The sequence below is a fragment of the Anneissia japonica genome, unplaced genomic scaffold (genome assembly GCF_011630105.1).
Source record: "Anneissia japonica isolate Jap-2015-1 unplaced genomic scaffold, ASM1163010v1 scaffold287926_len136070_cov111, whole genome shotgun sequence".
NCBI lineage: Eukaryota > Metazoa > Echinodermata > Crinoidea > Comatulida > Comatulidae > Anneissia > Anneissia japonica.
In genome coordinates this window covers 24,244-39,086 of record NW_022683512.1, presented here as the reverse complement: position 1 = coordinate 39,086, position 14,843 = coordinate 24,244, and the positions used below count along the sequence as shown (strand labels likewise).

General features: G+C 35.9%; 3 protein-coding genes across 3 annotated transcripts in view; 1 reads left to right on the top strand and 2 right to left on the bottom strand.

Moving 5' to 3' along the window:
* Positions 1 to 11,542, bottom strand: part of LOC117100128 (hemicentin-1-like) — a 15,893-nt gene extending 4,351 nt beyond the window's left edge. Inside the window, exons 1-4 of the mRNA XM_033239714.1 lie at positions 11,399 to 11,542; positions 10,936 to 11,026; positions 2,870 to 3,130; positions 2,525 to 2,779 (exon numbers count right to left, since the gene is read on the bottom strand). Coding sequence (XP_033095605.1) covers positions 2,525 to 2,779; positions 2,870 to 3,130; positions 10,936 to 11,026; positions 11,399 to 11,542 — 751 coding nt within the window. The remainder of the gene's footprint in view (positions 1 to 2,524; positions 2,780 to 2,869; positions 3,131 to 10,935; positions 11,027 to 11,398) is intronic.
* A 157-nt stretch (positions 11,543 to 11,699) lies between these two features.
* Positions 11,700 to 12,362, top strand: LOC117100112 (ATP-dependent DNA helicase PIF1-like). The gene has a single exon (XM_033239690.1). It carries the CDS (start codon positions 11,700 to 11,702, stop codon positions 12,360 to 12,362), a length of 663 nt encoding a protein of 220 aa, XP_033095581.1.
* LOC117100121 overlaps positions 12,363 to 14,843 on the bottom strand; it is a 6,946-nt gene continuing 4,465 nt past the window's right edge. Inside the window, exon 2 of the mRNA XM_033239702.1 lies at positions 12,363 to 12,870. Coding sequence (XP_033095593.1) covers positions 12,479 to 12,870 — 392 coding nt within the window. The 3' untranslated portion in view covers positions 12,363 to 12,478. The remainder of the gene's footprint in view (positions 12,871 to 14,843) is intronic.

Here is a 14,843-nt window from a genome sequence, read left to right as displayed (position 1 = left end):
CGATAGTGAATTGTTTTATAAACCAAAGTTATTGTCTCCTATAGGTCGTAGCGACCACGCTGTAATTGTTGTTAACCCCAAAATTAGGAAACCTAACAATCGTTTAGTAGTTAAAACCTTTCAAAGTATGCCTGAATCTAAAATTAATCTGTTTTGAAGGTGGGTCCAATCAGAAAGTTGGGATAATGTTCTTAATACCTCAAATTTCCTTTTTATGAAGATATGAATTATAATATTAATAAGTCTTTCCCTCATAAAAAAAATAAAAATACTAGTAAAGTACAAAACTTAATCACTCAAAGAGAAAAAGCCTATAAGAAAGGAGTTGAAAAACTAAGAAGAAAACTTAGAAATAACATCATAAAAGAAATACTCAATTGTAAAAAGGCATTTATTGAAAATAAAGTAAGATACTTACAGAAAACGAATCCTGGTGGGTGGCACAGGCAGGTGAAATTTCTTGCTAATAAGGGAAAAAATGTTCCTACTATCCAGGTCCCAGGTGTAAACTATATGACTATTGCAAACTGTATTAATAAACATTTTGCAGCCAACTCTCAGCAGCAAAAACCAATCAATTTGCAAGAATTACCATCATATCTTCCGAGCCCTGTGCCACCCCCAAGTTTCCAACCTTGGGAAATATATCATGATCTTGGGAGAATTTGTGTTTCAAAGGCGGAAGGGCCTGATATTATACCAAATGTATTGTTAAAGGAGTGTGCCTATGGACTCAGCTTTCCAATTACCAATATAATCAATGCATCTTTACAACAGGGTATTGTTCCAATACAATGGAAAAATCCTAACGTTGTCCTGCTTCCCGCTTCCTCCGACGATCAATAAACTTAGGCATATCTCACTAACGCCCACTTTAGCTAAGATTGCTGAGAGAAGGGTTTCCCATTTCATTATCCAATCCATAAAACCGCATATTGATAAGCGCCAATTTGGTAATCAGAAAGGAATATCCACCAACCATTGCCTGATAGAGGTGTACAATAAATTAATTTCAAATGCTGAGATTCCTAACTCAATTAGTACACTGGCTTTAACAGATTTTACAAAGGCTTTTGACCTTATTGATCATAGAATTGCATTTAATTGTCTCAAAGAAATGGACGTTTCCCCTTCTATCTTGCAATGGGTTGTGGATTTCCTTTCAGCTAGAAAACAAAGGGTTAAGTATAAGAACAAACTTTCTGGATGGGAAACCCTTACTGGGGGTGTCCCTCAAGGTACAATCCTTGCGCCCATAATTTTCTTGTTTGTAATTAATAGTGCTCTTACTGATGATATTTTAGGATCTAATTCTGGGATCCAGGTCTGGAAGTATGTCAATGACCTGACGCTTGGAGAGAGTAGAATTTTAGGCCAACCAAGTTTGATTCAGAAGGGACTAAATTCTCTTCAAGAGTGGTCATTGACCAATAAATTAAAACTTAATCCCTCCAATTATGGTAAGAGAATGCTTCCAGACCTGGATCTTTACATAGCTGATCATAAATTACAAGTTGCCTCTGAAGTTAAATTATTGGGGTTTTTTTATAGTCAGATTTGAAATGGGGGGAGGGGTCATGTCAAACTTATGCTACAAAAAGCTAATAAAAAAACTATTCATGCTCCGTAAATTTAAACAGGCTGATTTGAATACTGTACTAAAGAGTTATTGACAGTGTACAAAGGTTACATCCGCCCCATATTAGAATATGCCGTTGCATTGTGGAATAACGGCCTCACTGTGCTGCAGATATCCTGTCTAGAAAGTATGCAGAAACGAGTTTGCCGTTTTATCATTGAGTGGGGGGGGGGGGCAGTATACGACTTATGAATGTGCGCTCAAATACCTGGAGATTGAATCTCTCAGTGAACGTCGGAAGTCATTGTGTAAGGCATTTGCTATGAAAGCCAGTAAGAATAATATGTTCGAGCCATGGTTTCCATGGCCAACATCTACACACACCATGCAACTTAGAAGGGAGAAAAGATATGGACATCATGGTATAACTACAACTAGATTTTTTAAAAAGTCCCCTTCCTTATCTCACAAGCTTACTTGAATCTATCTAATAATAATCAAACAAAATACAATTGGAATTGTTAACACAGTAATCAATATCTTTTTCCCTTGAGTCGTATACTGTCCTCCTAGCAAACCTGCTAGTTTATTAGGTATAGTAATTATATTTTTGTATTTGACTTGGGTTTTTGTATTTCTGTAAATGAATGGGGTTCGATATATTTTTCTATTTTTGTATGTGATTATGGTTTGTATTTATGAATTGTTGTTTTTCACTGGCTGTTTGTGAAGAGCGTCCCCAATTCAGCTTCTAAGGAACTCTATTTTGCCAACTTGATTTTATATTTTTAAAGATACCAAGATATATATAATAGGCTTACGACTTTGTTTTGATTTTTCATTATCTTTCATGGGATATTGCCAGAGCTAATAAACTCGTCTATTTACGACTTCACCTTATGAAAGTCAGCTTTAACTGAAAAGGATACATTATTTGGTACGTACATGGAACAAGCAGGTTTTTCTGTCCACATGTCACATTTCCTGCATTATTCACGGCCATGCAGTGATAGTTGCCAGTATCTTCTTCTGTTGCTTTCTCAATCATATATTCCTTAACATATCCACTTTTAACAACTTTGTTGTTTTTGAAGAAGGTATAATTTGGATTAGGTTGAGCATTCACTTGACATGGAATGGACACGGAATCGCCTTCTGCAACTATAATGTTAACATCACTCTTTTGTTGGCACCTGATATCTGTAACAGAGTATAGTAAGATAAATATCATTATAATAAAAAGACGGTTTTAGTACTAATCTAGGTTATAAAACTAGGCAGACAACTCACAATGCATACTAAGAGTAACTCCGTTACTAGTCTTGCTTCCTGCTTTATTATGGGCTTCACAGTAGTAAAACCCATGATCATGACTTGTTGCATTGATGATGGTGTACTTCAGAGTAGTGCCATTAGTAGAAGATATCAGCTGATCATCCTTATGCATATTAAGTATTGGGTCAGGGTAAGCATCACCACTCCGGCAGAAAATGTCCAAATCATCACCTTCCTGGACAAATTTTGGTATAACTATTATAGGTGCATCCAAATCTAATGTAAAAATTAGACGAATCCAGTTATTCACCGTATTATTATTATTATTATTATTATTATTATTATTATTATTATTATTATTATTATTATTATTAACATTATTAACATTATTTTCATTATCATTATTATTATTTCTTCATTTGAACGACAGGGCTATGAAGAAAATTTTTGTTTCAATTAGGGCAGCAATATTAATTGCCCATTGAAGGTTAGTTGCGTAATTAATTTAGAATGATTGGGCCTAACTTTCTACATAATGTTTAATTTAAATATAGAATTGCTGTTTATTTTATTTATTGTATACACTATTGGAAACTGACCTGGATGTTTCCATTAGGCAGCCAACTGGGCTTGCTGTTTATTTTATTTAATTATGATATACAAAGTTGGAGACTGACCTGGATGTTTCTATTAGGCAGCCAACTGGGCTTGCTGTTTATTTTGTTTAGTGTATAAAATATTGGAAACTGACCTGGATGTTTACATTAACCAACCAACTGGGCTTGTTGTTTATTTTTGTATTGTATACAATATTGGAAACTGACATGGATGTTTTCATTAGGCGGCCAACTGGGCTTGCTGTTTATTTTATTTATTGTATACAATATTGGAAACTGACATGGATGTTTCCATTAGGCGGCCATCTGGGCTTGCTGTTTATTTTATTTATTGTATACAATATTGGAAACTGACCTGGATGTCACCTTTAGGCAGCCAACTGGGCTTGCTGTTTATTTTATTTATTGTATACAATATTGGAAACTGACATGCATGTTTCCATTAGGCGGGCAATTGGGCTTGCTGTTTACTTTATTTATTGTATACAATATTGGAAACTGACCTAGATTTTTCCATTTACGCGGCCAATTAGGCTTGCTGTTTATTTTATTTAGTTATGATATACAAAGTTGGAGACTGACCTGAATGATTCTATTAGGCAGCCAACTGGGCTTGCTGTTTATTTTATTTAGTGTATACAATATTGGAAACTGACCTGGATGTTTACATTAGCCAGCCAACTGGGCTCGCTGTTTATTTTATTTATTGTGTACAATATTGGAAACTGACCTGGATGTCACCTTTAGGCAGCCAACTGGGCTTGCTGTTTATTTTATTTATTGTATACAATATTGGAAACTGACATGGATGTTTCCATTAGGCGGCCAAATGGGTTTGCTGTTTATTTTTGGTAAGCCTATAGATAGGCCGAATATGTCTGGGTGTGTTGGATAATATAAATAATAATCTAATTGCCATAGCATAATTCGTAGCAGTATGCCCATGTTCCTCGTGATATTAATCAAATAAATAAATTAATTAGCTTGCCACTCAGAGTTACTGATCGCCGATGCCACCGTCTATGTAAACTATAGTTACATGGATGTTTCCATTAGGCGGCCAACTGGGCTTGCTGTTTATTTTATTTATTGTATACAATATTGGAAACTGACATGGATGTTTCCATTAGGCGGCCATCTGGGCTTGCTGTTTATTTTATTTATTGTGTACAATATTGGAAACTGACCTGGATGTCACCTTTAGGCAGCCAACTGGGCTTGCTGTTTATTTTATTTATTGTATACAATATTGGAAACTGACCTGGATGTTTCCATTAGGCGGCCAATTGGGCTTGCTGTTTATTTTATCTATTGTATACAATATTGGAAACTGACATGGATGTTTCCATTAGGCGGCCAACTGGGCTTGCTGTTTATTTTATTTAGTTATGATATACAAAGTTGGAGACTGACCTGGATGATTCTATTAGGCAGCCAACTGGGCTTGCTGTTTATTTTATTTAGTGTATACAATATTGGAAACTGACCTGGATGTTTACATTAGCCAGCCAATTGGGCTTGCTGTTTATTTTATTCATTGTATACAATATTGGAAACTGACATTGATGTTTCCATTAGGCGGGCAATTGGGCTTGCTGTTTACTTTATTTATTGTATACAATATTGGAAACTGACCTAGATTTTTCCATTTACGCGGCCAATTAGGCTTGCTGTTTATTTTATTTATTGTATACAATATTAGATGGAAGCTTTCAATGTATATATGTTTACGTATTGTGCATGAAGCACCTAAGATGCTTTATTACATGCAAAGCATCAGAAATCTATATCAAAAAGGTGGGTTAGAGGCAGCTTTGTTCTATGATAGACAATTTAGAAGGATGAGGCAAACTGCTGATTAGCCTTGGAATGTGAAAATTGATACTCTTTATCTAGAGTCCTTATCTTTAGCTCTTAAAAAATAAGACAGATGTACGGAAGCTTCTAGTGACCTTCCAGATGTCTAGTTAATTATCTCGTCATGTCTACATCCTGTAGGACAGAAGATCAAATGTTGCGATCCTGGATCTCCTCATGTCTACATTTTTCAGAAGAGATGATCACATGACGAGATGCTAGATCTCGTCATGTGTACATCCTTTAGAAGAGATGATCGGATGACAAGATCCAGGATCTCGTCATGTGTACATCCTTTAGAAAAGATGATTAGATGACGGGATCCTGGATCTCGTCATGTGTACATCCTTTAGAAGAGATGATTAGATGACGAGATCTTGGATCTCGTCATGTGTACATTCTTTAGATGAGATGATTAGATGACGAGATCATGGATCTCGTCATGTGTCCATCCTTTTAGAAGAGATGATTAGATCACAAGATCCTGGATCTCGTCATATGTGCATCCTTTAGAAGAGATAATTAGATGACGAGATCCTAGATCTCGTTATGTGTATATCCTTTAGAAGAGATTATTAGATGACGAGATCCTGGATCTCGTTATGTGTACATCATTTAGAAAGAATGATCAGATGACAAGATCCTGCATCTCGGCATCTGATCATCTGGAAGGTCACTATAAGCTTCCATACTGATAACCTAGTTCATGGTACTAATCGGGCCACTAAGACGCTTTCTAAGCATTCCCTCCGTAACAATCAACTCCCCAAAGGACGGGCAAAATTACCGGAATGGGTCAGCTTAAAGGAATCAGCAACTACAAATCCTGCAGATTTGATCCCATCAGAGACCCTGATAAAACGAGTGACACAACCAAGTCACCAAATGTACAAACGGCAACAAACAATTCATTTCGTTCAAACAAAAAATTAGTTGTTCACTCCAATTAACTTCGTTGCTATAAATCAAATGCTTATTGGTTATGATTATGTCAAACGAGACTTTCTTTGAGACGGTTTTAATGAGGGTTTTTGAACAGGATACCAGGGTAAAAGATGTTTTCGAGAAGCGGCTAACTTAAAGTCAGCACATGATATGCCTACAGTTTTAAACAACAAACTTTTGCATGAGGTACAACAGGCTCGAATCGCGGGCCCATTTGACATATCACATTTTGAAAATCTGCAAGTATCTCCTTTGGCACTGGTTCGTATCTCCTTTGGCACTGGTTCCTAAAAGTACGCGAGGCGAATTTCGTCTGATTCATGATCTATCTTTTCCTGAAGGGTCCTCAATAAATGATGGTATTGCAGATACATCGGTTTATTATCAAACATTAGCGCATGCAATAAAGTTAATATAGAAATTTCCTAGGGGAAACCTCATGGCTAAAACCGATATAGAAAATGCATTCAGAATAATTCCAGTTCACCCAAATGATTATGAGCTTCTTGGTATGAAAGTGGCGGGGGGGGGGTAAGTTTACAATGAAACTCTGCCCATGGGGTGTGCTACATCTTGTAAAATCGTTGAAGAATTTAGCAATACAATGGATACCGGTATAGAACTAGAACTGGATATAGAACTAACAAGTTGTCATATCGTCAACATATTGAACTATATGACCGATTTTTGAAAGTTTGGATCACAGTAAGACCAAAACGCCTCCCACGTAAAATATCAAATATTTCAGTTGGAATCGTCTACAACCCTCAATGGGTACATAATTATGACATGTCCTCCGCTCGACCTTATTTATATGACAATACACGACTTATACAAAGAACCCATATCTAACCCGCAAACCAACCAACCGCAAAGGCAACCAAAACAGTCGAAATCGACAACGTAAAATCATCTGGTTCAACCCACCGTATAGCGACAATGTTTCAACCAACATAGACCATTAAATTCCTATCTATTATTGATTCATCATTCCCTCCAAACCACCCACTCAGAAAAATATTTAACCAGAGCACTTTAATTAAGCTACAGTTGTAGGCCCAATATGAAGCAGATAATATATAGCACCTAATTCATAATTTGGTCACCCGTTTATAAATTGTGCTAGCGATACAAGCCTATATTTATAGAATATCTCAGCTTCAGAAGTTTGGAGATTTAAATTGAACGCAACTCCGGCAAACAATGACTTTACGATGGCTCACATAAGGATGGCAAACATCGATAAAAACCTGGCTGCCGTCTCAACCTTCACTGGCCTTTGGCTGAATGTTTGTAAAAAATGTACCAACCGGTAACGAAACCGGTCGCAGTCTATATCTAGCGTAAATGGCGCCACCAAACGAAGCCATAGTTTTGCCGGACTTAATCCACCAAATGCCGCTAAAGTTTTGCTATTTAGTCACCTGATTGTGAATTGTGTGGTTAGTTAATTCCACAGAGCCATACTGTCCATAGCGCAGTGTAAACTATTTGCTAATGGAGCATTTTTGGAAAATTTACTCTCTTTTTTTTCATCCTAAACAAAACATTAATAAATCAACATGGTCCATCTCAGTCATCATAGCCAGTCATAAAATTAGGAAGTTTGATAGTCATTTAAGGTGGCCGTTATTGATTTCAAAATCAATCTAGGCTGCGCTATGTTTGCTCCTCGTTCATTTAAGCCAGACACTAACTGCGCCGTACGACCATCGAACGACGAATCCACGTTTGCTACCGGCGAGCGATAGGCGACGCAACGCAATCTGAACGGATCCTCATTAAAAATACGATCCGTTGGGATAGCGTCTTCGTTGCCGTCGCGTCGCTGTCGCACGCAGTGAGTAACCGGCTTTTTAGAGACAGAATTATACCCCGACGACATCAAACTAGTGTAGGCCTAGGCCTAAGTACAGTAGGACGTACTACTAGGCCTAAGCTTTTGTTGTAAAAGTTGAAGTGCATGTACAGGATGCGCCATAGGCCTATATTAAAAAAAATACATTTTGTTAATTATTATTTGTTGGCCTGGGGCCTAGGCAGATTTTACCGTCGAAAGTCCTGGGATTCGACGATGACGTCAGTGCACGTCACATGTTTACAAACGTAATTGATTGGAATGAAAATAGTCGCGCTGAATTTCGTTTGTTTTATGAAAGATAGTATTTATTGAACATTTATCTATATAAAAACAAGATTAATATTGTAGAAATTCTAAAAATCCATATATAATTCATATTTCATTCGGTAGACAATAAATATTCAGTAAGATATACTAAAAACGATTATTAATTCAAAAATATGCATCAAATCTCAGACATTATTAATCAGTATGTATTGTTAAAGTCTTAAAATAATAATTTCGAATTAGGCCTAGTATATAACAAATGATTGTAACTGAAGTTTAGGTTCCCATGATGTCAGATGACGTAATATTTGTGCTTTTGTAGCCATGTAGTAAGAATAGTACTACTGTGTTATTTTCAGTGTACAAGATGATCGAGTTAAGAAGTTCAACTCCTACTTTATTTTGCAACAGGCAGCTACTATTTGTTTATATACTGGAAGATTCATTATTTAAGTTAAAACAAGACAACACTTCTTAAATGATTTATTTATTATAAAGAAGCACAGTACATAAATCATTGTAAATTACTTGATTATGCGATGAGGGTTTTTTGTTTGTGTTTTTTTCTTTTGGTGTGATTTAAACATGCCAATTCTCAAAAAATATTTTTTTAATTTTATTATATTACCACCTTTTTATTACATAGATCTTTTTCAAAATATAACTGCTTTTATAACATATAGACTTATTAAACACAAAAACTGCTCTGGCTTCGGGGGTTTCGCTTCCGACCACACTGGGGCCCTTGAGCAGGCCACTGGACCCCACGCCAGAGAACCCCCCTTCAAATGACCTGGCTACGGGCCTGAATATTGACCCTTAAAGATAACTCTATCCTGTACTCGTTAAAATGGAAAACCATAGTCAAATGAAAGCCATACTCTCCGGCACAAAAAAAGTGTAATCTGTGCCTGATGGAAAAGTATTTCATAATTTGTAAACCAAAATTTGGCACATTAAATAACAGAAATGAATTGGTAACTTCATGTAGACACAGAAAAAAGCATCTATTGTGCAAGAACTAAGCAATATTAACACCTCAGCTACACAATAGTAGGAACCATAGCAACGTATCTTCGCCTTATCTCTTAGCATAAATGTAAATCTTGTACAGACTACTCACTATGTATTTGTACCTGATGAGTGTGAGCAGCTTTTGACAGCTGTTCATAAAAGCTTGTAGTAATATGCATATGGAATTTGTATACTTTGTTCGTGTATATAAATATTTATATATAAATTAATTTATTCACTCATATCAATATTTAAAGAGGTTCCCACGTTGTGTTGGGGCCTCGGTCCATGGTCTCTCTTGGTTTTTTGTCGAATATGTAATAAATAAATAACATAATATTCCCGTGATTATACGGTGAACCTTTACCAGAAATTCTGGAAAGCTCTATGGTGCTGTTCACTTTTGCTTATGTTAAATTCCATCCTGCTGGGAGCACAGTCAACTGTAGACATTCTTTAATGATTCTATGGTGAGGGTAGCCAGGATTAACCAGTAGTAGGATTCATACTTTTGGGATTAACAATTAGGAATTAACGGGAACACATACCAGTCAGATTGGAGAGTTGGTTTAGTTGGAGAAACTGAATTACTCTTTGCCATATACTTTTACGTTCTGAGAGTGTTTGTAGTGGGATAACTTGTATGAAAATTAAAATACTGGGAAATTTCCTCAAGTTAAAGGTCAAATGTCAAATGAAGCATTTCCTGTCGTTTTTAGAGCAAATGTTCCATTAGATAAGTAAAACATTTAGCCCTGGACAAGTTAAAAAATAAAGCTAAACTCTGCGACTAGCGTTTTCCAATATATTTGTAATTTCTATTATTTCCATTCTACTTTGCATATTTGAACTAATTTGCATATAGGGCATGTTTTATTACTGGAATTTTTTTCCCTCATTCGTTTATACTAGTTCATTTGAGATTATTTTAATAAAGAATCAACTTTGTTTGCTATTTGTTCCACGTCAAATGCTGGAATGCCTAACCTAAGCCAATAATATACCATTTTAAACAAAAAAATATCATAATGGTAATATGGTCGATATCATTCGATAGGACATACAATTGGCTTTCGGATAAGGTGCAACATGTCTATGTTTGGCCATTTTCGTTTTGATGCATATCACCTATATTGATTTTTTGCTAAAATTTTGATATTTTTGTTATTTTCGAGTGTTAGAAATTAAAATTAAGTATACGCAGTATGTATACCTTCCATTTTTGTTTCAATGTCACAATCATATAATTGGTCGACTTCTGAGAAAGAATAGTTAAATTATCTGTTTATTTAGTAAATTTGCACAATAAAATGAAAACAAAAAATATCAAATTTCGACAAAAAATGACAGAATTTTGTGTTTTTACCCCAAAAACGTACCTAAAACAAGAAGATACAAAAATAAGTTTGGTATCACTAGATAGGCAATTGAATACGCATTCACATGATGTGCAACATAATAGTATTTAGTATATTATGCATGTTTTATATTTCCGATTATTATTCTATAGTAAAATTTACCAGAAATGACCTTTATTGACCTCTGACCCATTATTCCAGCAGAAATGTCTCGGCAGACGGGCAGTTCCGAAACCCCCACTGGATGACCTTTCTAAAAATACCAATTAAACATGTGGTCATTTTATGCAAATAAATGGCCCCTTGATCCCGGACTATTCCAAGTTAGATCCGTTGTTAATAGAATATATAAAATGCTAAGCTTTTCTACCACGAGTAATATGCATGCATTTGCATCGTACTATTTTTGGTGATTTTCAATGATATTCTCAATATCAGACTTGGGAGCTGAATAAGAGTTGATTTCCGAGTACACAGGCTTATAAGTTGCTGTATTATCAGCATATTGGATAATTTTTTTGGAAGTCAGATCTTCATTCACTTTCTCAAGACCACACATCATTCATTCGAGCTTACTTCTTAGATGGTCCCGGTGGGAGTGGCAAAACAACAGTGCATAACACACGCATAGCATGCTGTCGCAGTAGGTCCATCCAAGTTGCATCATGTGGATAGACAGGAATTGCTGCCACGCTTCTTGCTGGAGGAAGAATTGTCCACCATACTTCAAACTTCCAGTGGAAGTACTAGACTCCAGCACCTGTAACATTTCTCCCACATCAGAGCATGCCCATTACCTCTAATTAGTCTCTCTATTCATTATTGATGATATATCCATGATCCCAGGAAATGCTCTCCACACAATTGACAAAATGTTACAGGACATCACTGGAATATAAATCCCTTTTGGAGGTAAAGTATTGCTCATGGCTGGAGACTTTCGCACTGTCCAACACTGTGATTCTCTCTCTACTCAATTTGAAACGAAATTGTGCTCAATGACAGTCATAAACAAATTCCCAGATTTGCCAAAAACCTACACCATTGCACACAAGGCAATTTCAAATGATAAAAATGAGGCGACCAACTACCCCATTGAGTTCCTTCACTCCATTACCCCGACCGGCATGCCTACACATCGCCTCAGTTTAAAGCAAGGTGCTACAATCATGCTATTACGCAACCTAGACATTAACGAAGGACTGTGGAATGGTACAAGACTGTACATTAGGCACCGCCATGAGCACGTACTAGATGCCGAAATCCTCACAGGAAGTCACGTCACACAAAGAGTCCTCATTCCGCAAGTTAAACTTGCTCCATCAGACTATAACCTCACATTCACACTGCAAAGGATACAATTTCCAGTTAGACTTGCATGCTCAATGACCATAAACAAATCCCAGGGCCAGACATTCGATAATCTAGGAATATACCTCCCAGCCCCCGTGTTCTCTCATGGCCAACTCTATGTTGCATGTGCTAGAGGGTACTCCAATGTATCTATTAAAGTTGACAACACTTCCTCAGAAGGACTATTCAGCAACAAGACACTCACTCAAAATGTTGTCTACAAAGAGATGCTTTAAAACAATTATGACAAGGTAACCATAGCATTCTCAATAATGACCTCTTCAACTCTCCATAGCATTGAACTATAATAAATACCTCATCCACCTTCCTTTGCACAACTAACACCGTGCGGCTAGTAAGTACTAATGTATTCATACTTACATAATACACTAACATTAACTTCATCTGAGTTTACGTATGGTAAGTCGTCAATTATTTCAACATCACATTTATACGTTCCAGTATCTTTTCGCGTTATGTTCGTAAACACAAGGTTTCCGTCTTCATCAAAGTATATCTTATTTGTGAATTTTTCCACTACATTATTACCCTCACTATTAATGGATGCAATTAACATTGCTTCATAACTCATTACTTTATGCCATCTGCAGTATGCTGATTTAACAGATGTTGGAAGAGACCTTGTGTAATTGTATATCAGGTATGTTCTTTGATACTCAGTAGCATTCACGGGTTGTACATCCACAGTCACCTCAACTCCAAACGAACTACTGAGAACAAATACTGAAATGAAAAAAAAAGCAAATAAATAACCAATAACATAGCATATGTTAGTTTTATGACTAGATGCACATTTTACAGCGCAAAACAAAGAAAAATATAATAAACAGGAAGAATATGACGCAGTACTGTACGTCTTGCTCTCTCCTCTGTCAGTTCAAATAAAATGTCACCGAGACCGGACATAATAAGGGCCACAATTACACACATCATCAAAAATTCGAAAATCCAGTCTCCAAAATAACTACTCTAGAAAGAAAAGCCTTAACTGGTCTGCAGAAACAACATTACTAATCTGTCTGCCGAGAAAGGTAGAGTTACATTTGTAACTGACGTGTAAGACTATGCTAGTAAATTGAAAGACATGTTGACAAACAACAAAGTCTATAAAAAAAATTGAATGATCCAACCTAGACATGTAAACGAAACCTTGTTACCAACGATAAAACATTTCTAAATTAAGATTAGTAAAATAAAAGAAAAATAAAAATTGTTTCTTACTGCAGAAAACACACAGCCTTTTCCAGCTAACAAATTTCGTTATGATAATGCTGCAGTTTAGTTTTCGAATCTCTTTTTGTAAAACCCTAAATACGTATTTATAACGTAATTTCCAAATACAATAACATTGATGTAACGCTGTAATAACGTCATTTTCTGACAACCTTAACACTACATATGCAAAGTTTGCAAATCACAGACCCCATTCTCCCTTGTTGACAAAAAAAAACAAGTTTTCGAATATTATAATAACATTTGCAGGGTTATTGTCTGCAAAATCAGCAATCTAAAAAAATAATCCAATAATAATTGACACACTACAAAATCACTTATCAACCTGAGATGCACGCGTTCAGGAAGAAGAAAGGCGGCCCCTACTAATGAAAATTTCCGTTAGCGCAAGTTGGGAAAGGAATCTGATAAAACGTTCGTCTTATTGACGAACAAGATAAAATTAAGCCAGATGCCAAGTCAGAGTGACAAACGAAATACAAGATGGCTACAACAATAATCTAAATAACCCTCTCACAAAATAGATATAATCAAAACCAAGACTTTCACTTAAATAACTAAGAGGTTTTTCGTGTCCAATGTTTACCTCATTATGTTTATTTAGTTAAGTACAGTAATTTCCCATGTTGATAGCCTTAAACCTTTGGGCGTTAATGTCATGAATAACTTAAGTTGGGATAATCATGTGAGTTAAATTTTCAATAAAGCCCCTCGGCGTTTATTTTCACTAAGTCTTCTGAAAAAAGCAGTGCTTCTGTACAGTGACATGGTTAAAGTTTATATTTGCTATATGCGGGCGATCTTTGAGTACTGCTGCCCGGTGTGGCATTCGTCTCTGACAGTTCTGAAGTGCAGCAGACTGGAAAGGATAAAAAAAAAACAGTCAGGATTATTCTGGGTAAAACTTACATCTCAAATCAACAATGGTCCTATACTGAAGCTCTCTAAATCACTAACATCATTATGCTTTCACTGGGATCCAATAAATATAATGTGAGACAATATATCACTGTAACTTGTTTCCTTTATTTCCAGTCAACAATTCAATCAAGAGTTATAAATATGTGAGCTGATCTCTACTGTATAACAATGCTACAGGTCTAGTGCCTACGTGTGTCTCGTACGTAGGTTCTCCCTCGTGTGTATTAGCTCTCTACTCGCCTGTTCTTTTCTAATAACATTTTCCCGCCTCTGCCTGTCTGATACGCGCACAATTAGCTTACTACGCACGTAAAGAACGTACCTGGATGGACCTGGATATCTAGTGTTGTTTTCAATAATATTGTTTGTTTGTTTATTAATATTTCTCCACATACACATAATTAGAAGTACTGTAATAATTCATATGGGAAAAAAAGTATGTGGATGGTGGTCAAAATAAGTTTGAAAACTAACTTTAAGATATGACCACCATTAAAAATAATTAATAAATCATTATTAATACGATGACAGAAATAAATTAA

Coding starts and splice junctions, on each gene's coding strand:
- LOC117100112 (XM_033239690.1), top strand. CDS start 11,700: ATGGCTGGAGACTTTCGCACTGTCCAACACTGTGATTCTCTCTCTACT.